General features: G+C 43.4%; 2 protein-coding genes across 3 annotated transcripts in view; one reads left to right on the top strand and one right to left on the bottom strand.

Moving 5' to 3' along the window:
• Positions 1–4636, top strand: part of RBBP4 (RB binding protein 4, chromatin remodeling factor) — a 17717-nt gene extending 13081 nt beyond the window's left edge. Inside the window, exons 10-12 of the mRNA XM_029227312.1 lie at positions 218–275; positions 363–473; positions 3639–4636. Of these exons, the coding sequence (XP_029083145.1) occupies positions 218–275; positions 363–473; positions 3639–3704 (235 nt within the window). The 3' untranslated portion in view covers positions 3705–4636. The remainder of the gene's footprint in view (positions 1–217; positions 276–362; positions 474–3638) is intronic.
• On the bottom strand, positions 4481–21895 carry SYNC (syncoilin, intermediate filament protein). Of its 2 annotated transcripts, none has more exons than XM_029227309.1 (4): positions 21826–21895; positions 15589–16732; positions 7829–7953; positions 4481–6222 (listed from the first exon to the last, which is right to left on the bottom strand). In XM_029227309.1, the coding sequence occupies exons 1-4, from the start codon at positions 21876–21878 to the stop codon at positions 6162–6164; spliced, it is 1383 nt and encodes a 460-aa protein (XP_029083142.1). In that variant the 5' UTR covers positions 21879–21895; the 3' UTR covers positions 4481–6161. The 2 variants fall into 2 exon arrangements, with proteins under 2 accessions (XP_029083142.1, XP_029083143.1); XM_029227310.1 differs by lacking the exon at positions 4481–6222 and adding an exon at positions 7450–7641 and having other exon boundaries at positions 7821–7953.

The following is a 21895-nucleotide window of genomic DNA, read 5'->3' as shown; positions in this document are numbered from 1 at the left end:
TCTCTTGTTGTGGAGCACGGGCTCCAGGCGTGAGGGCTTCAGTAGTTGCAGCACGTGGGCTCAGTAGCTGTGGCTCGTGGGCTTAGTTGCTCCGCGGCATGTGGGATCTTCCTGGGCCAGGGATTGAACCCGTGTCCCCTGCATTGGCAGGCGGATTCTTAACCACTGCGCCACCAGGGAAGTCCCTGTTTTAACTCTAAAAATCTTTTTGTGCTAGTAAAATTGGAGAGGAACAATCCCCAGAAGATGCAGAAGATGGGCCACCAGAATTGTTGGTATGTTACAGATGTTGAGCAGAACTGAAATAGTTTGTGATTTATTGTCCTCTGTCTGCTTTTCATCTGTTTTCCTTCCTCTTTCAGTTTATTCATGGTGGTCACACTGCCAAGATATCTGATTTCTCCTGGAATCCCAATGAACCTTGGGTGATTTGTTCTGTATCAGAAGACAATATCATGCAAGTTTGGCAAATGGTAAGTGTTTCTTTATTTGGGCGAGTTTAGATAAATGAGACCTAGTATCACTTCATATTTATATACTCCATCAGTACAACTGGCAACTCAGTTCATTTTACTCCCGAGTGTGACCTGCCTGCACATTATCATTTTCAGCTGCCTACCCTTTAACTTTATCAAGTTCTCTCACTGGTATCTTGAACTCAACTAAACAAAACTAATCTTTTCTTTTCTCCTTCCTTTCCTTACTCCCCTTACCTCCTGACTTTTTGTTTTCTATATGGCTTCAGTGTCTCCCCAGCTCACTAGATTTGAAAACTCAGGTCTTCCTCTATTGTCTGTTCACCTCTAGGTGCGGTTCACTTATCAGATTTTATATTGTTGATCTCTGCAATGCTTCTCCTGTCTTTACTCATCTTACAAACAGATATAACCAACTTTCCTGTTTGTATTCCACACCTAGTTTTTTGGTCAGGTTCTCATTACTACTTGCTGGGCTATTGCAGTAACCTCCTAATTGTTGGCTTGCCTCCTGTTTTTCCCTGTTTGCTAGCAGTCGAATCCTTAGGGATGATCATTCCCTTGAAATTACTTATGAACATACCTAGCACAGTTCCTACTGCAATGTCACAGCATCAAAGAGTACCATTTCTTCATGAATCTTACCTAGATGTCAAAAACATTCCCTGCCTTTATACCCCAATTGAAGGTGATCACCCTTTGAATTTTCAGAGTACTTGAAATTTAATAAAAGCAACTGTAATGTCTGATATATAGCAATACAAGAAACAGTTGCCTTCTGGAGATGGATGGTGGTGATAGCTGCACACAGTGTGAATGGACTTAATGCCACTGAACTGTACAGTTAAAAATGGTTATGATGGTCAATTTTGTTATGTGTCTTTCACCACAATTTACAAAACAACTGCATGACTTTTAAGTGACAGTAGCCTGATAAATGAAAATAATTCAAAAGAAACCTTTGGTGTCTCAGAGTAGATCTAGAGCCAGGAAGAAGCTCCAGAGGTGAGTTTTTGGCTCAACATGAGGAAAAAAGATTTTGATATTCAGAACTTTCTTACAGAATAACCCTATTAATCAAAAATAAAGAAATAAAATGGGAGTATTTGTGGCCTATGAGATTAACACATTATATACTGCATCAGTACTTTGGAATATTATGTATCAGAATGAAGTATACTTAGTTTTATAAGCTATTCATGATCTGCTAATAAGTAGGAAAAAAGCAAATTATAGAACAGCATGATAGAATCCCTCTTATTAAAATTTGGGTATCTAGTCTTATGTTTAATTATATGTAACTATTTAATAGAAGGCTATTTGCCAAAATGTGGTTGGTATGTTTAGAGAATTCTTGTTTTCTTCTTTATACCTTTCTGTATTATAATTTTTTTATAATAAGGATTTGTTTCATGTATTAACAGAAAATCCACTTTATCCTTTTCCTTGTAACACACCCACACAAAATTAATATAAAAAATTAGAGTTCTAACAAGAAAGTGAAATGGGCTGCCTTAGATAGCCTGTCAATGAAAGGTATTTTAGTGGTTGTCATGGGAATGTTGTAGGAGATTAAGCTACATCACCTTCAAGGCCATCACCTCCAGTCCAGGTTGTTACTTTACTCCGTTTGGGGGGGGGGGTGTTTGTTTTGTTTTGTTTTTAAGAATTATTGTGATATAATAAGGAGTAAGCATTTGGTCTTTGTCCAGGTTCCTGGCACAGAGTTCCCAAAACCCTTGGGATTTCCTGAGTGGTAGGAGTCTCTATTGCTATTTATAAGTAGCTGCTTTTGGCCTCACCTGAGTTTAGGCTAAGGAGGTAACTTAAGGGGGCCCCTATAAAAACTCTTGGGAAAGCTCCATAAAAAGCTTTTGATTTCATGAGCTTCTGGGTTGGTGAATATATCAATGCCACCAGAAAGGGTGTGGAAGCTCTGCGCTCCATCCCCACCTTGCCCTGTGCATCTCTTCCATTTGGCCATTCCTGAGTTATACTCTTTATAATAAACCAGTAGAGCGCTTTCCTGAGTTCTGTGAATCATTCCAGCAAATCATCAAACCTGGGGGGCGGGGGTGGCTGTGAGAAAATTTATAGCCAAGTTGGGCAGAAGTATGTGGGTAGCCTGGGCACTCGGCTTGACACTGGCCTCTGCTGAAGTGAGGGTAGTCTTGTGAGGTTGAGCCCTTGGTCACAGTGCTGCCTCCAGGTGGTCAACATCAGGATTGAACTGAGTTGTTGGACACCCCATTGGTGGCAGGGGAGAAGATACCACACTTTTGTTGTCAGACTACTCACATAATTGTATACATTGTTTGTCCCTGTAGTCAGATTGAAAGCTAAGACTATCCCATTCTCTGTAGCACCTACCCTAGTGATACTAAGTGCATAGTAGATACTAAGAACAGTAAGTTTTGCCCAAGTGAAAGTGGTATCTGTGTTTAAGATGCTCTTGGATATGGGTATTTCATCAAGTCGTACAAGTAGAGTTTATTTTATGCAAGAACAGTTTCTCTTTTTTAAATATTTATAAATTGAGATTTAGAACATGGGTTTTGCAGTACAGTCACAGAATTGTGCAACCATCACTACAGTCAGTTACCCCAGAAAGAAACCCCACACCCAGTAGCCATCCCTCCCATTTGCCTCCAGTCCACCCAGTACTAGGCAACCATTAATCTACTTTCTCTATGGATTTGCCTATTCTGCACATATAATATAAATGAAATCATACAATATGTGACTGACTTTTTTTATTGCCAAATAATACTCCATTGTATGGATATATCATTTTATTTGTCCATTTATCAGTTGATGGACATTTGTGTTGTTTTTACTTTTTGACTGTTATGAATAATTGTCTGATTAAAAGACTCAAGGTTGATTATCAAGACAAATGGTAACCTTCAGTTTTTAGGGACTATCCTAATCCGGGGGGTTGGCCTGTGGCCAGCTGCCTGTTTTATTTGGCACGCAACTATACTTACCCATTTGCAGGTTGTCTGTGGCTACTTTCATCCAACAACTGCAGAGTTGAATAGTTAAAACAGACTATATGCCCCACAGTCTGTCTCCCTGGCCTCGTCTATTTGAAACTTTAACTTCAAGAAGTAACTTTCATGTTTACTCAATATCCTTTTCTCTTTTTCTTGTTTTTGGCAGGCAGAGAACATTTATAATGACGAAGACCCTGAAGGAAGCGTGGATCCAGAAGGACAAGGATCCTAGAGAATGTCTGCACTTCTTGTGATTTTAGACTCCCCTTTTCTTCCTCTCAACCCTGAGATTGATTTAACACTGGTTTTGAGACACAGACTTTGGTTATCCCTCTATAATAAGTTCTATCAACAATGTTATTAGTCCAAACAGAAGGTGTTTTCTAAATATTAACTGGGGGCTTCTTGATTCAGGAAAGCCACAGACTTATATTTAAATTTTCTTCAGGAATTTTCTAGTAACAGAGGTCTAAAGTAGCCACAAAAAGGGGAATATTGTGAGTGGTTATTTTTCTTCTTATGCTGTATCCCCAAGTTTTTCTGACTCATTTAAGTAAATGCTAGAGTGAGTAAGAGATAGAGCCAAGTGAGGTAGGTGTCTGAGCCATGAAGTATAAATACTACAAGATGTCATTTTTATTCAGGAAATAGGGGAGATTCAAGTCATATAAATTCCTGCTCTAAAATCTTCACACCGAACTTGCCAGGATACACATTTTCTTACATAGACCAGTCTCCTCTCAGTTTCTTCAGTTAAGTCAAAACAATGTGTTCCTCTTTCCCCATATATTTTTGCTTGTTAGTGTATTTCTTGAGCTGTTTCCATATTATTTCTTTCCTTTCTGTGAAATGGTTTAAAAAAAAAAAAACTTGGGACCACCAAGTTGTAAAGATGTATGTTTTTACCTGACAGTTATACCACAGGTAGACTGTCCAGTTAAATTGAGAAGAGCAAATCAATAGCTTGTATTTGTTTTTAAAATTAAATTAATCCTGGATAAGAGTTGCTTTTTTTTTTTTTTTTTTTTTTTTAAAGGAGTTAGTCCTTGACCACTAGTTTGATACCATCTCTATTTTGGGTGACCTGTTTCACCAGCAGGCCTGTTACTCTCCATGACTAACTGTGTAAGTGCTTATAATGGAATAAATTGCTTTTCTACATAATCCCACGCTGATGGGTTTTATTTAATATATAATATCCATCAAACACCAGTCTCTGGCGTCTAGAAGAGTTTTTCAGGTGACAGTTATTTTCTATCGTCTTTGACTACCAAGAGCAGAATTAAATATAATAGACCCAGAGGTATAGCAAAGAGCTTTACTCCTTCCCAGGGGAAGTGAAAGACATAAAATGCTGAATTAGAGGTGCACAGATTAGTCTTTGATAAAATAACATCTTTTTGAAGTCTGTCTCTGGAGAACTACATGAACTTTCAAGAATGTCAGAGGCAGTGTGGCAGAGAGAATTTAAGGCAAAATTTAAATTTGGAAAAGGTGTTTGACCTTTTCTCATAGAGAGGTTGAATCTCCCCAGTATTTTTTTCACTGGGGCCTGTACTTAGAGGTTAGAAAAATAGGCTCTTGGAAGCCAAGTGCCATAACCAGGTAAAATGCCAGGTTCTTCAATCACCCAATTTAATGGAGTAGATCACTCTGACCCAGAATCATTTTCATGAGGTGAAAAATCAAAATCACCTTTGGGGAAATCTGGATTGGTTCTTTTTTCTAAGTCAGTAGTTTTTTTTGTTTGTTTGTTTTTTTTGCGGTACGCGGGCCTCTCACTGTTGTGGCCTCTCCCATTGCGGAGCACAGGCTCCGGACGCGCAGGCTCAGCGGCCATGGCTCACGGGCCCAGCCGCTCCGCAGCATGTGGGATCTTCCCGGACTGGGGCACGAACCCACGTCCCCTGCATCGGCAGGCGGACTCTCAACCACTGCGCCACCAGGGAAGCCCAGTAGTTCTTTTAGAGTATAGTGAAAATTACCATGACACATGAGTAAATCTACATGAATCAGCACAGACTTAAAGAAAAGTAAACTTTGTAAAGGGATTCAATTAAAGTCTAACATTCATGGCACAAAGGAATTCAAATTGTAAACCCATGTACAGTTGACCCTTGAACAACGTGGGTTTGAACTGCATAGGTCCACTTACAACATACTTTTCAATAGTAAATACCACAGTACTATACCTGCAGTGGTTGGTTGAGTCCGTGGATGTGGAGGAACCTCGGATACCGAGGGCCAACTAAGTTATGTGCAGATTAACCGCCACATTGTTCAGGGGTCAACTTGAATATAAGGAAAATCGTCTGCCTTTTTGACTCCACCAGTGTGTCTGAAAAACTTTCTGCTTTGGGTCAACAGAAGGTAAGATACATTCTTCACAATACAGCAAGGTGTGTCCATACATTCTTCCTTTACTTTGTGCGTGTGGAGGGTTGCTGATGGGTGACAGGAGACTTATTTTTCCATTTCTCAGTGCATTGAAATCAGTACCAGCAGCCTATGAAATAGAATCCAGCTAAGAGTTGACTGATAGTATTCTGCCTCCAGCCAGCCCTAGAATCTTTTTAAACAGGTCAGCCAGTATTTGTAACTTTCCCAGAGTGAACTGCTTGCCAAATCCCTGGCACTCCCTTCTCTGTTTAGAAAAAAGTATGTCCAAAGGGTACTCAGTGATCCTTTGCTAAGAAGTTTTTTTTGTTGTGTCTTGGTTACAGATTCGGCCATATGTTTCTAAACAGCCCCTGTAAGGTTGAGAGAAAAAAGGATAAGTTTAAACTTTCTGCAACTTGAAATAATACAGTATAAAGTTTTTGTGGGGTTTTTTTGTTGGTTTTTGGGGGGTTTTTTGTTTGGGTATGCTGCATGGCTTGCGGGATCTTAGTTCCCTGACCAGGGATTGAACCTGTGCCCACAGCAGTGAAAGCGCTGAGTCCTAACTGGACCACCAGGGAATTCCCAGTATAAAGTTTTTAATAATGAATTTCTGAAGCTTAGTGCAGGCCATATTGAGGAGAGATTGCTAGAGTGTGTTTTGCATCTAATCAAGGATGACTTTGGGAAGGGCTAGCTAAAAAGTTTTTCTGCCCACGTTAACTTTACACACAGGTATTACAAGGCCTGAAATTCTGTAATTTCGATTCTTTGGATTAATCATTGTCTTTTCCATGTACTTTTCATTTTATCCACACAAAGGTGTTTAGCAGATAATTTTCTTCGGTTACAAGGTTCTAGTAATCTCCCAAACAATGGGCATAGTCAGTTATGCCTGGATGAAACATGGTAAAAGAAAATCCTAGTATGGGAGTTCCCTGATGGTCTAGTGGTTAGGATTCAGCGCTTTCGCTGCTGTGGCCCGAGGTTCAATCCCTGATGGAACTGCAAGCCATGCAGGCTGGCCAAAGAAAAAAAAAAATCCTAGTAATTTAGGAAAAGCATCAGTAATAATAGTTATTTGTGAATTTGTATACAAAATGTAGGATTAACTAGGAAATTAATAAAAATTTATGGATATTTATCTAGTATCCAACTTGATCTTTTTTAATCCTTAGTTTCTTTATCCAAGAGAATCTAGCACTTTATAAAGAATGTGAGGACATATTGGTATGTAAAGAACTTAATGGATAGGTGTGTTGCTTGTTTCACAAATTAAGCAATAATCATGTCCTTTAGTCTACAAACAACCCCCTCTTCAGCTTTGTAAATGACTGTTAACAGATTAATTTAGCCTTCTTGGCTTCCTTAGTCATAGTCTGAATTAGGTACCCTAACTGCCTTCTCTGCTATTCTAAGGAAACTTTATGAATAGCAGATGGGGTCCCGTAGGGTGAGGAAAGTAAGAATGCACAGAGCCTAGATGTTTTATCCTGTTCTGGATTTCCTGATGATAATCAGGACATATTTTAAGTCCTACTAGAAATTGAAACATTCCAAATGAAGCCTGAATGCTTGAACCAGGCAACCTGGAAGTATGTGTTATCCCTAAATGACTTACTTGTCATGAGACACGATCTTTTTTTAAGGCACTAGTCTTGTTAGGTTAGGAAAGCAGCAACAATGCAGACACTGCTCTTGTAACCTACAAGGATCACCTTGCGGCTGTGTCTGGATTCCACCTGCCTTAGAAGTGGGAGCATTAGCCTGTTCCAGGCTCTTGGGTAGCATAGCTGTTTAAAAAAAAAGAGCCATTTTCCATCTGTTCACGGATGAGCATAATTTGAAATTTTTCCCCCAGTTTTCTTTTTTTTTTGCTTTTCACTGTCAAGAGAAATTTCCCCTGAGCAACATCTGCCCTCCCCACCATTCCCTCAGCCTGTGTTAGTTGAGATTTGGGTAGCAGCAAAAACTGACTTGTACGTTGAGAGCTCTTCAGCAAGGCTGATCTTTAGCTGCTCCATCTCTTTGTTCCTCTGTTGCTGGAGTTGCACCCCGCTTCTTAGCTGCCTCTGTTGTTCTTCCATTTCCTCCAGCTGTTCCTGCATGAGGGCCAAGAACATTTCTAATGCACCAAACAACAAAAACCTGACATTGTCCATAATAGTACATTTCCTTACACATTGTTTAATCTCCATAGCAGTATTGAGGTTGAGAAACAGATTCAGAGAATTTGTGTTTTGACAGTGATACTGTTTTTGACAGTGATACTGTTCTGAAAGGAGTCTTGTCTGTTAACCACAGCTTACATCTTAAAATCCTGCAAAGGGTGGACAGATTTTCAGAGGGACTTTTTTGTTTCCCAATTTTAAGAAGTGTCGGGGGCTTCCCTGGTGGCGCAGTGGTTGAGAATCTGCCTGCCCTGGTCCGGGAAGATCCCACTTGCCACGGAGCAACTAAGCCTGTGCGCCACAACTACTGAGCCTGCACTCTAGAGCCCGCGAGCCACAACTACTGAGCCCATGTGCCACAACTACTGAGCCTGCGCGCCTACAGCCCGTGCTCCGCAACAAGAGAAGCCACCACAATAAGCCTGCGCACCGCAATGAAGAGTAGCCCCCACTCCGCAACTAGAGAAAGCCAGCAACGAAGTCAGCAACAAAGACCCAACGCAGCCAAAAATAAGTTAAAAAAGTGTCGGGGAGGATTTTGATTATCTAGTGGTGAACTAAGAATTTTATAGACCCCTTGCTCTATGTACAAGTTTGTTTCCATTAATAATCAGTAGTCTTTATAATGCCCAACAACTTCAGCAATTTAAGTTGAAAGAAACCAAGTCTTTGTGTAAGCAATTCTTTTTTTTTTTTTTTATCACTACATTTATTTATTTTTTATTCTTTTTGCGGTACGCGGGCCTCTCACTGTTGTGGCCTCTCCCATTGCAGAGCACAGGCTCCAGATGCACAGGCTCAGCGGCCATGGCTCACGGGCCCAGCTGCTCCGTGGCCTGTGGGATCTTCCCGAACCGGCACACGAACCCATGTCCCCTGCATCGGCAGGCGGACTCTCAACCACTGCGCCACCAGGGAAGCCCTAAGCAATTATTCTTGAATATTATATTTGAATCTCCTTGAAGTCGGAGATATCTTTACTTAGTACTTACCACAACATGGCATGCAGATAGATGCTTTATTAGTGAGGGTATCAGAGTTGTTAATTTCCTATATCCTTTGCTTATTACATCAGGACAATTCGTTCTAAAGTTGGAAGATGAAGGCGCTATGCCCTGGAGGCCCTCAGGGGTCTTCAGATAACTATTTCCCATTCTGCCAAAACCAGGCAGGATGCATTCTGTGAATTGTTTCTGCCTAGGATTAATGCCTGAGGAATGAAGATGTCAGCAAATCAGTCTGTGCCTTGGTTGCTAGCTGACATGGATCCTCAGGATCCATGGGGTAGCTGGGAAGGGAAGGGAGCATTGAAATTGGAAGGCACATCTTTAAGGAGCAATGACTTTACCTCAGATTTTGAAGAACAATACAATAGGAATCCAGTTTAGGTGCATACTGTCATTAGAAGGATCTAAATAATTTGTTCACTGAGTCACCCTTGATATACTTGTGGCCTGTCAATCTGCAGTGTTTTGATACTCTGGCTGAATCTCAACTTTCATCAACATTGTCAAAGGTCTGTTTTTTAGTGCCTAGCCATGCTTTGATACCACACAGAGATGTAGCCTTACAATCTAAGAGCATGTTATCTAAAGGAAAGCATCTGCATACCTCTGTGCCCCAGTTTCCCAAGCCTCACCATCTAGCAAACCTGTTGTTTGCTGGATATACAAAAGACCTGCTTGTGAAGGCTGTCTGCACCATCACTGATAAGCTGTTGACAGGGAGAAACTGTCACAGAATGAAGGAAGTATTGTACAGTGACAGAAATTAAGGACAATCTCCATTCTTAATCCTGTGTAGCACCACTGGGTTAACTTTTTAAAAACTGCTTTATTGGGACTTCCCTGGCGGTCCAGGGGTTAAGACTCCATGCTTCCACTGCAGGGGGCACGGGTTCGATCCCTGGTTGGGGAACTAAGAACCCACATGCCGCACGGCGTGACCAAAAAAAAAAACTAAAACAACAAAACAAAACAAACCTGCTTTATCATCTCAATCTTTCATAGGCTTTCCATTTTCTTTAGTCTGGCATTCAGACTCCTGCTAGTTGGACCCTTACTTCTAACTAGAACCTCCATTATTCCTGTAGTCTGCACTGTCCAGTATGGAAGTCACTAGCCCCATGTGGCTACTGAGTACTTGAAATATGGCTAGTCTGAACTGCGACGTGCTGTGAGTGTAAGATACATAGCAGATTTCTAAGACTTGACACCAAATATATATATGTGTGTGTGTGTATATATATATATATATATCTCAAATTTTAATGTTGATTACGTATTATAGTGGTAATATTTTTGCTATGCTGGGTTAAATGTATTATTTTCACCTGTTTCTTACATTTTTTTTAATGTGGCTACTAGAATTTTTTTTTCTTTTTTTGGCCACGCTGTGTGGCATGTGGGATCTTAGTTCCTCAGCCAGAGATTGAACCCACGCCCCCTGCATTGGAAACGCAGAGGCTTAACCACTGGACCGCTAGGGAAGTTCCCCTAGAAATTTTTAAATGACATCTGTGGCTTGCATGATACTTCTGTTGGAGAGTGCTGCTCTAGTCTGACCAAGTCAGATTTCTGTGCCTTTACTCCTGCCATTTCTGTCACCTAGATAGCATCTGTTCCCTTATATTGAAATCTTTTTTTTGTTCATGTCTAACTCCCGACCAGATGGTAGGCTCCTGGTTCTTAGTATGTCCGGCACCCTACACATAATGCTCATTGAGGTGAAGCATGCAGATAGTAAAAGCATATTCCACCTTTTGGCCTTAGAAGTCTACCAGTTTCAAGCTAAAAACTCTGAGATCATTCTCAGCACATTCCTCACCCCGCCCACTGCCACCAGTCACCAAATGCTACCCATTTAACTTCACATCTCTCATCTCTCCTCTAAGTGGTGTTTCCGGGCTCTCCACACTGCCACTTAGAGTACGTAACTACGTGGCAGGCACCATTAGCAGCACTTTACAGATATTAACTAGTTCATTCCTTGCAACAGCCCTATTAATCCCATTTTACATGTGAGGAAGCTGAACCACAGAGTTTAAGTCATTTGTCCAAAGTTTCCCAGTTAGTAAGTGGTAGAGCCAGGATTTGCCACTGACGTACAGCTCATACTCTTAATTGCTTTATTGCCTTCATATAGATAGATATAAAAGTAGACATAGATGATAGATAGATGATAGATAGATGATAGATAATAGATGATAGATGAAAGATAGATGATAGATAGATGATAGATAATAGATGATAGATAGATGATAGATGATAGGTAGACAAATGATACATGATAGGTAGATAGATGATAGATAAATAGATGAAAGATAGATAGATGATAGGTAGATAATAGATAGATAGATAATAGATAGGCTCTTAAATGGTCTTCAAACTGTTTTCCAGGAAACCACAGGAGGAGGCCATGCTGGAGTGACCTTGTCAGTCTTTAGTTAGACAGTAGCTCTACTTTTACTTGTTTTACATGTTGGCATTCCATATAAAATTGTTTTGGGGAAAGGGTCTGTGGCTTTGAAGAAAACCTTTTTAGGAAAACCACTGACCTAAAGAATACATAAAGCCGGGCTTCCCTGGTGGCGCAGTGGTTGAGAGTCAGCCTGCCAATGCAGGGGACACGGGTTCGTGCCCCGGTCCAGGAAGATCCCACATGCCGCGGAGCAGCTGGGCCCGTGAGCCATGGCCACTGAGCCTGTGCATCTGGAGCCTGTGCTCCACAACGGGAGAGGCCACGACAGTGAGAGGCCCGCGTATCGCAAAAAAAAAAAAAGAATACATAAAGCCCTTTGCAATCTGGTCCCAATCTACCTCTCCAGCCTCATCTCTCTACTTCTCACATTCCTTATGATCCAGCCACACTGAGCTTCTCACTTCCCATAACAACGTTTGTGTTTTCATGCTTTTGTATAAGCTGTTCCCTCTGCCTGGAATACCCTTCCCTTGTCTACACAGTGAATTCATTCTTTAAGGCTCAGCTCAAACACCCTGTAGTAGTTGAGTGTGGACTTGAACTAGATGGCACAGGGTTACATCCTTCCTTCATCACTTCCTAGCTGTGTAACCCTGGACAGATGACTTCTCTGACTCACCTGTTTTCTTGTTTTTCAAATGGTGACAGCAGTTATACCTATCTCAGATGTAAGAATTAAATGAACTATTACATGTAAAGAACTTCACGTACATGCTAGCTATTGTTAATCCTCTAATGAAATTTCCCCCTTATCTCCCCAGGTGTAATTATACCTGCTTCAGTACAATGCTTTATTCCTACAACTATTACATTGTCTATCACTCTGAAGCATATTAATTATTTCATTGATTCTAAAACTCACACTTTAACATCTTACTTGGATCAGGATGCATCTTACGATCAAGTGTATTAGATTTTATGAAATTTTATCTGGCATCCTTCCTGGACTGTAAACTTTTATTCTTTTTCTGTTTAATTTTTATTTTTTGTTCATTTTATTTATTATTATTATTATATTTTAATTGGACTATCAACTTTTTGAGGACAGGAGCTGCCCCCCACCTCCACCCTACACCACAGCGTCTCATCCCTTGCCAGCACATAGCTCATTGCCTGGCCCATAGAAAATAGGCACTTAGAAGATATTTGTCAAATGAATGGATGATGGTGATGAAAGAGGCAAAGTTTATAGTCATAAGAGTGAAGCGTACCCTTGAAAAGTAATCAGATGCCATACATGGCCTTTGGCAAACAGGTTAGGAAGAAGCCATTTCAGAAAGAAGAATTGGGACTTCCCTGGTGGCACAGTGGTTAAGAATCCGCCTGCCAATGCAGGGGATACAGGTTCGAGCCCTGGTCCGGGAAGGTCCCACATGCCGCAGAGCAACTAAGCCTGTGCGCCACAACTACTGAGCCTGCGCTCTAGAGCCCGCGAGCCACAACTACTGAAGCCCACGTGTGTAGAGCCCGTGCTCTACAACAAGAGAAGCCACTGCAGTGAGAAGTCCGCGCACCGCTACGAAGAGTAGCCTGTGCTCGCCGCAACTAGAGGAAGCCCGCGCACAGCAACGAAGACCCAACGCGGCCAAAAATAAATAAATAAGATAAATTTTTTTAAAAAAAGAAAAGAAAGAGAAGAATTAGCTCTTTCATACCTTTATTCCTACTTTAATTATGGTATGGCGATAGGAGACACCCATCAAGATTGTTTTCTATAGAATGATCTTTGGAAAGGTGCACAGATCATCAAATCTGAAACAAATCCAGTACAGTGACGAAAATCACTGGGGAAAAAGTTCTACAACTCTAGTACTATGTCAGAAAATTCTAATCCTGAGGATTCCTTACTTAGAGCACCACCATCCTAGTTAGTCTTGCCTGAAATCTAAGCATCCTCTTTGACGTCTCACCTCTCTGCCCCACTCATTCTGTAGCCAAGTTTATTCTACATTTGTTCTTGTATCCTTCCCCTTCCTTTTATTCCTGCTACCATTGTTTCCTTTTACCAATAGTAGCTTCCTAATTAGTCTCCTTGCCTTTGGGTCTCTAGCCCATTTTACACACTGCCACCAATACTGTTTCTAAAAGGAGAGCAACGATCATGTTAATCCCTTGATTAAATACTTTTATGGGGACTTCATTGGTGGCGCAGTGGTTAAGAATCCGCCTGCCAATGCAGGGGACACGGGTTCAAGCCCTGGTCCGGGAAGATCCCACATGCGGCGGAGCAACTAAGCCCTTGTGCCACAACTACTGAGCCTCTGTGCCACAACTACTGAAGCCTGCGCGCCTAGAGCCCACGCTCTGCAACAAGAGAAGCCACCGCAATGAGAAGGCTGCGCACCGCAACAAAGAGTAGCCCCCGCTCAACACAACTAGAGAAAGCCCACGCACAGCAACGAAGACCCAACACAGCCAAAAATAAATTTTGATGAATAAATAATAAATAACAAAATAAAAAGAGGCTCTTAAAAATAAAAAAAACCTTTATGGATGCAACTGACCACTGCATAAAGTCCAAACTCCCTAGTTCGGATTTCAAAATCCAATGTGATCTGCCCCGATTTACCTTTACAGGTTCAACTCACCTCTCAGTTTTTCACCTTTCACATGCAGCCAAGTTACAAATTATATTTTAGATCTATTAGATTAAATAAAATATATTAAAATTACCTTCACCTATTTCTCTTTTATGTGGTTATTAGAAAATTTCAAATTATATATGTGGCTTGCGTTATATTTCTGTTGGACAGCACTGCTCTAGATCTTACCTATACTTCAACACTTAGCTCAAATAACATTGTCTTCCGTTATGGGTTCTGTGATTTAATCCACGACTATTATCCCATAGCATTCTTATTTGTACCTCTCTTAAATCACGTTACTTCCTACCCTGGGTTACAATTGTGAATGTAACATTTGATTGAGTGTAAGCTGTTAAGGTTAGTATTTGTTTCTGCAAAGATAATTAGTGCCCTTTCACTAGATTGTGACCCAGTAAAAAAGCAGGGCAGTGAAGGCGGCGGGCAGTGTTGGGTGAGTGAGGGGAGTGCATATATGTATAGTTTGAAAACGTTCAATATTATGACCAAAAAACCCCACCGTTTTCATAATACAACTACAGAAAGCTTGACAAAATCTTCAGTGAAGTAAATGCAGCCATTTTCAACAGAGGACATGTTCCCTTAAGGATACGTCAAAATCTCTGGTAGGGCATAAGATTAAGTTCATCCAAAAAAAGGGGGGCTCCAAAAGACAAAAGTACTGCTCTGAAAAGCACCACACTGTGGTCTTCTCATGGTACCCAGCAGCTCTTAAGTCAGTGCCTAACTGATGCATACTCTGAGCCTGGTGGCAGAGATAAGTAAAACATACTCCCTACCTTCCGAAAGCTCACAGTCTGTGGGGGAGAGAGACTTGTTTATGCACTTAGTGTTCGTCTCCCACTCTGTTCTAAAAGGGATTAGAACTGGCTCACGATCAGAAATAGCTTGAATACAAGTGAAATGGTGACAAATGCACAAAAAAGGAAAACGAGGAATTGAGATTTATAGATTTCATCCCGGTTTTTTAAGACTGGAAAAACTTCAAGGCAGAGATCAGATAGGTTGGGCTTGAGGGTGAATATGGGAGAGGGGAGAGAATGAATACTACCTAGCCTCATTCCCTCCTGCTCTATATAAACCCAAGTGTGATTCACTTAGAATTGGAAACTTGTGCCGTGGAAAGAGCACTGAAATATTTGGGGGTGGTCAGACTAGAGTTCAAATTACTCCAACTCACTGGGCCTCAGTTTCCTCATCTATGAAAAATGATAATAGTTGACTTGGAGGATTAATGAAGGTCAAGTGAGATAATTGGTGTAAAAGTGCTGTGTAAATTAAGAGTGCAAGATAACTTTCAGCCCTAGCACAGGCCTGAATGAATGAAATGGAAAATGGCATAAAGAAGTGAGTGAATGGCCCAAGGAACAAATTGTTCTTCCTACATATGCTAGTATCCTTCAGCCCAAAGACATTCGGCCCCGATCCCCTTTTCCTCCCCAGGATAAAAGACTGTACTTCCTTTCATGCCAAGTGGGCCTACCCTGTACTGCTGCACATCCTCGTCTCGTTTTTGCCTCACAAGGGTGGTCTGGTCCTCCAGATTCCTGTTTTGTAGCTGGAGCTGAAGGGCCTCTGCTTGCAGGGGTCGCAGAGCCTCCTTCATCTCCTGGATCTCGGCCTGGATTTTCTGCAGAGCTTTGGCCGCAGCTTCTTTCTTCTCTAGGAGCCGCAGCAGCTGAGGCTCATACTCCTGCTCCAGGCCCTGGCGGCTCTCTGCCATGAGGTTCTCGAACTGGGCAGAGAGCTGCCGGCTCTCCTGTAGAAACTGCCCATCCCTCTGGCTTGGAGGTGCTTCTAGTTGTTGCTGTAACTGCTCCTTTTGCTTCTGATAGGCATCCCGAAGCTGGGCTAATTCCTCCGAGAGCTGGGCTGCCCGGGCGGTCAGCACTTCCCGGAACTCGGCAAACTGGGCCACGTCCTGCCGGCGGCACTCCAGCTGATATTGGTAGGACACACATTCCTTCGTCACCTTGAACAGCTTCTGCTTGACCAGTCGGATCTCCTCCCTCAGCCCATCCCTCTCCAGCTCTGCCTGGGCGTGCAGTTTGTAGGCAGCCAGAATGTCGTGGTGGACCCGTTGCACCTCCTGCAGGGCTGGTTCCCGGAGCAACACAAGCTCATGGATGAGCTGATCCCTCTCCTCTTCCAGCTGGGCCACGGCTTGGACACACTGCTGGAAACGCCCCTCCAGCAATTCCAGGTCCTCTGTGCTCAGGCTCCCCGCTGTGCTGGGACTCGGCCCAGCTCTGAGGCTCTCCTCGGGGTTAGGTTTCTCCTCACTCGGGACTGTCTCTCCCCCATAAACCATCTGCTCTGGGCTTGTAGTCTTCCCCGGCTTCACGGGCTCTTCCACATATAGCATCTCCTCTGGCTTTCCTGGCTCCTCCACATACAGGGCCTCATCAGGCGTCCTGGTCTCCTCAATATGCAGCGTCTCCTCAGGCTTCTCGGTTTCTTCCACATACGTAGCCACATCAAAGTCACCTGTGTCCCCCGGGTAGAGAATATCCTCTAAGTTCAAGGTCCCTTCCAAAGACAGAGTAACTTCTGGGTTCCAGGTCCCCACCTCATACGGGCATTCAGAGTTCTCCTCTTGCAGAGAAGTGGCCTCTGCTCTTGTGTTCCTGCAAGAGAAATGACAAGGTGAGAGGGCAGCCACAATCCTGGGATGGTTTGTGACTGGAGCCAGTAGGACACAGGCCTAATTTATATCAAATTCTCACATCTCAGAGAGCACACGTCTGCCCCTTCCCTCCATCGATCCACCCCGACACAGCCCATTGCTTAGATCTGACACCATCCCCATGATGTCAGTGTCGAGTCTCTGCTTACATACCTTCAAGGACTGGAAACTCACACCTGAGCTACTATATGTTCCACCGTCATAAGAAAATTCTAGTGTTGAGGTAAAACCTTCCCTGCAATTTTTCCCTGGGTTTGATTCTTCTTTCTAGAATCAGACAAATCTAATTTTTCTTCCATGTAAGTTCTTTGAACACTTACAGAGAACTGATTTATCCTTCAATTATTCCATGCATGCCAAGGTTTCCAGTACCCTCCTCATTTGGGTCACTTCTTTCTGACAGGCTCCAAGTTGACAGGCTTGCTATCCCTTGGGGATGGGTATAGGAAGCAATACCCAGGTGTACTCTGAGCAGTGATTCTCTGGACACTATACTCCTATTGTTGCAGTCAAGATGCCCTTAGCATATAGGGCAGCTCCATCATATTCTTGATAAATGCTGAGTTTGACTAAAATCCTGAAGACTTTTTCACACCAAGTGCTTTTAAACCACATCTCTTGTTCCTATAAAACTTCATCTTGTTGGAATTGGCCCATCCTTCTAGCCTGTCAATGCTCTTGAATTCAGATTCTGTGATTCTAACAGATGAGCCCCTTAACCCAGCTGCCCGTTGCCTGCTAGCTTACTCAGTTCCTGTTGAGGAATGCTCTCCTGCTGCTTTGGCCCTCAAGTGGCTTTGGTCTTTCCTGTTTCAAATGCATCTTACCTACCTTGGATCTCTGAGCAATTCTTTGAAAATATAAAATACTATGGAAACAATAATAAATTACACTTTTAAAGGTCTTATATATACCAGGCCCTGTTCTAAATGTTTTACATATATCAATTCATTTAATCCTCATAACAATTCTATGAGGTGGTTACATTTATTATTCCCATTTTACAGATCAGGAAATGGAGGTTAAAGAGATTAAGTAATTTGCTCAAGGAAACTCAGATACTCAGAGTGCACCACTTATAAAACAGACTAAATTTGAGTGTAGCTTTCAATAAACTTTTCTTTTTTAAGATATAAAGTATAAATGAAAAGCCTCACATATCAAACAAAGAATTTGATTTCTCTTGAAAAGGCTTACTTGTGTCCAGGTTTTCAGCTCTATTTCTCAGCTCCAAGTTCCCAATAAAGATTATTTTTATTCTAAATCGTGTTCTCAGTCCTCCTCTCTACACCCCAGGAATCCCTGGCTTCCCTTTTGTATCTCCTGATGGCCCTCTGGAAACCACAAAAGTGTGTCTTCACCAGGCCCCAAACATCACTGGCCTCATTCAACCCCAGCACCTGCACCAAAATCTAAAACTTAATGACAACTCAACAATCATCTAGTCCATTCACTTCACTTTACCAGAGATGAAGTGCTTTTTTTGTTTTTTATAAATGCATTTATTTATTTATTTTTGGCTGAGTTGGGTCTTTGTTGCTGGGCGCGGGCTTTCTCTAGTTGCAGTGAGTGTGGGCTACTCTTCGCTGCGGTGCATGGGCTTCTCATTGCGGTGCCTTCTCTTGTTGCGGAGTACGGGCTCTAGGTGTGCAGGCTTCAGTAGTTGTGGCTCGCAGGCTCTAGAGCACAGGCTCAGTAGTTGTGGCGCACAGGCTTAGTTGCTCCGCGGCATGTGGGATCTTCCCGGACCAGGGCTCGAACCCATGTCCCCTGCATTGGCAGGCGGATTCTTAACCACTGTGCCACCAGGGAAGCCCTGGAGTGCTTTTTTAGATATCTTCATCTGATGCTACTTGGCACCTCAAACTCAACTGCCACCAAATTATCCTTCTCCCTGAGCTTGTTACACCTGTATTTTCCAGCTCAGAGAAATGTATCACCATACACCAGGCTGATGAGACAAGCAGTCTTTTTTTTGTTTTTTAATTAGAGTACAGTTGATTTACAGTGTTGTGTTAGTTTCTGCTGTACAGCAAAGTGAATCAGTTATACATATACATATATCCACTCTAATCTTCTAGATTCTTTTCCTGTATAGGTCATTACAGAGTATTGAGTAGAGTTCCCTGTGCTGTGCAGTAAGTCCTTATTAGTTATCTATGTATATATAGTACTGTGTATACGTCAATCCCAATCTCCCAATTTATCTCTTCCTCCCCTTTCCCCCCTGGTAACCATAAGTTTGTGTTTTACATCTGTGACTCTATTTCTGTTTTGTAAATAAGTTCACTTGTACCATTTTTTAAAATATTTTATTTCTTCTTCTTATTTATTTTGGCTGTGCTGGGTCTTAGCTGCAGCAATGTGGGATCTTTAGTTGTGGCATGCAGATTTCTTAGGTGCAGCATGCATGTGGGATCTAGTTCCCTGACCAGGGATCAAACCCAGGTCCCCTGTATTGGGAGCGTGGAGTCTTACCCACTGGACCACCAGGGAAGTCCCTGTACCTTTTTTTTTTTTTTTTGGATTCCACATATAAGTGATATTATATGATATTTGCCTTTGTCTGACTTAACTTCACTCAGTATGACAATCTCTAGGTCCATCCATATTGCTGCAAATGGCATTATTTCATTCTTTTTTATGGCTGAGTAATATTCCATTATATATATGTACCACATCTTCTTTATCCATCCCTCTATTGATAGACAAGTGGTCTTTAAACAGCCAACTCACTAAGAACTGACGTTTCTATCTCAGAAAGTCTCCAGTCTCTATCTCCCTCTTCACCCCACTGCCAGGACCCTCGTCCGAGTCATCATCCCTCACCCGCACTTTCGTACCAGCCTTCCCATAAGCCTTCTTCCTTCTCATCCCAGTCTGTTCTTGACAGTGCTGCAGCTTGCTATAATATAAAGCAAACCATCTTGCTCCACTTCACCATATATAGCCAACTGCTTAGCATAGATTTAAGGCCCTTAAAGATGTGACCTCAACATACCTCTTCAGCCTCATCTCACATTACTACCCATAGCCCACCCAATGCTTGACAACCCGTAACATGCGTTAACTTTTCTACCTCCTACTCCTACCCCACAATGTCTAAAGGGTCCAGCTGAGAAAATACAGTTCATTGTATACCACCTGACTAGAGAACAGTCCTACACTACCTGGAAAAGTAGAGTTCCTAATGCCAGGAAGGATGCACCTGCTCAGCTAGCCAGACCCACCCGGATCCTCAACCGAGTCCCTGCTTTGCCAGCAGACGGCCCTCACGTCATGCTCCAGCTGAGTACTCCACCCTGGAATAACGTAATTGTGTTCAAGGAAGTATTCTAAGCGTTTCCCATAAATACTAATTTATCTGATGCTCATCCATTATCCCCACTTTCTAGATTAGGAAACTAAAGCACAGAGTAAAGAACTCACTCAAAGTTCTACAACTCGTACGTGGTGGAGCCTGGCAAAGGCCGGCAGTCTGGCTCCAGTGCTGGAGCTCCTTTTTACCACTCTCGTCTTAGAACAGGCATAAGATCTGAAAGAGGTAAAACAACTACGGCAGGTATAGAGCTCGGCCCTAGCATTCAAAATATATTTATATCTCTTTACCTAACAAATTTCTACTCATCCTTCAAACCCTGCTCAAACTCCACCTCCTCTGTTAAGCATTTCCCAGACAACTCCCATTCTTGTGTTCTCAAGGCACTTTGTAGGCAGCTCATCTTTGAACTAAGTGCTTTGTGTTACAGAAGAGCATGTATCTGTCTCCCCTGATAGTCCATTTCCTAACAACCAGTACAGTTATTCTCTCTATATCCCAGGGTGGGGCTCTGTAGAAGGTAGGCAGGCAGCAACAAGCTGAGCTCCAGGGAGGAAACTTGCCCAAGGTCGAGTGGCAAAGCTGGAAGTAGATTCCAGGTCTCCTGACTTGCAGGCAGTGCTGTTACCACACACCACTCAGTCACCCCATCCACAGTGCCAGGCCTCTGCTAGGTGCTGCCCTCACACTGCTGTCTCTCTCTAAGGAGCTGGGGAAAAGTAGATTATGGGAGGCCTAGGGGCAAGGGGGCCAGCTTAACTGGGGCCCCTGACCTCAGGTTTCCTTGGGCTCCAAGCAGCCTCCCTCTCTGCCACTTTGTCCCTGTCCCTAGAGGATTCCAGCAGCTCCCAGCCCATCAGGGATGTGACTGGGAGTGTTCGTGATACTGTGCAGGCATGAGTTGGTGTGTGACTCTGTGTGTACCCCTATGTGTGTACAGGTGAGTGCACATGTAAAACAAGGCTCAGCTTTGTGCCCTTGGTGACAGGGGAGGGGTGTCAGGTGTGTGTGTGTTTGCACCTCTACCTCTTGGTACAAGAGGAAGTCCAGGGTTACAGGCTGACCTGAGGCAGAAATGCTCCCTACTCGCCCCAAATCCTTCAGCCACAGGTCCCTTCCCCGCTAACCAGTGGCGGAGCTGACCGTTGAATGTTGGAGAGGGCCTCCCCTCCAGGGCCCCTGCCAACCAAGGCCCTCTTGCTGGTCTGGGACAGTAGACTCTCCCCCCAACCCCGCCCCGTCCAACACCACCCCAAGCCCCAGACCAGAGAGAACCAGCTGCTTGAACACTCTCAACTCCAAGCTGGCAGCCGCCCAACCTTGCACGAAGTAAGTCTCTTCCACACGGCAAATTCAGCAACTGGAGGCCTCCATCTCCAGCTGCATTTGGGGTGAGCAACGAAAGAAAACGGGTAGCGTCTTTGGCCACTGGGGGCCGAATGGCATCTCACGGTTGGTGCCCGCTAGTGTGAAGCGGTTAATCCTCGCACCGCCCGTGGGAGGGGGAGGGGTAATTATAAAAAGTCCCAGACAACCGGAGATGTCAGGCCGGGACGAGACGCCCCGATCTCCCTTCGCGGGTGGCTCCGCCCCGTGCCCCACCCAGGCTGGACCCCCGCCCCCGCCCGGCGAAAGGCGCTCGCGGGGGGTGGGGATCCGTCCAGCACCCCTTCCCCAGGGGGCGGCGGCGCGGCCCCGGGACGGTCCTTTCCTACCTCGCGGCCTCGGCGGCGCCGTCCCCGCCGCGCCGGGGCTCCGGGCTGGCCATGGCTGCGCGACCCGGGC

This window comes from Monodon monoceros, unplaced genomic scaffold (genome assembly GCF_005190385.1).
Source record: "Monodon monoceros isolate NGI ecotype Baffin Bay Population unplaced genomic scaffold, NGI_Narwhal_1 Super_Scaffold_18, whole genome shotgun sequence".
Lineage (NCBI taxonomy): Eukaryota > Metazoa > Chordata > Mammalia > Artiodactyla > Monodontidae > Monodon > Monodon monoceros.
This window is presented reverse-complemented; position numbering and strand designations above follow the sequence as displayed.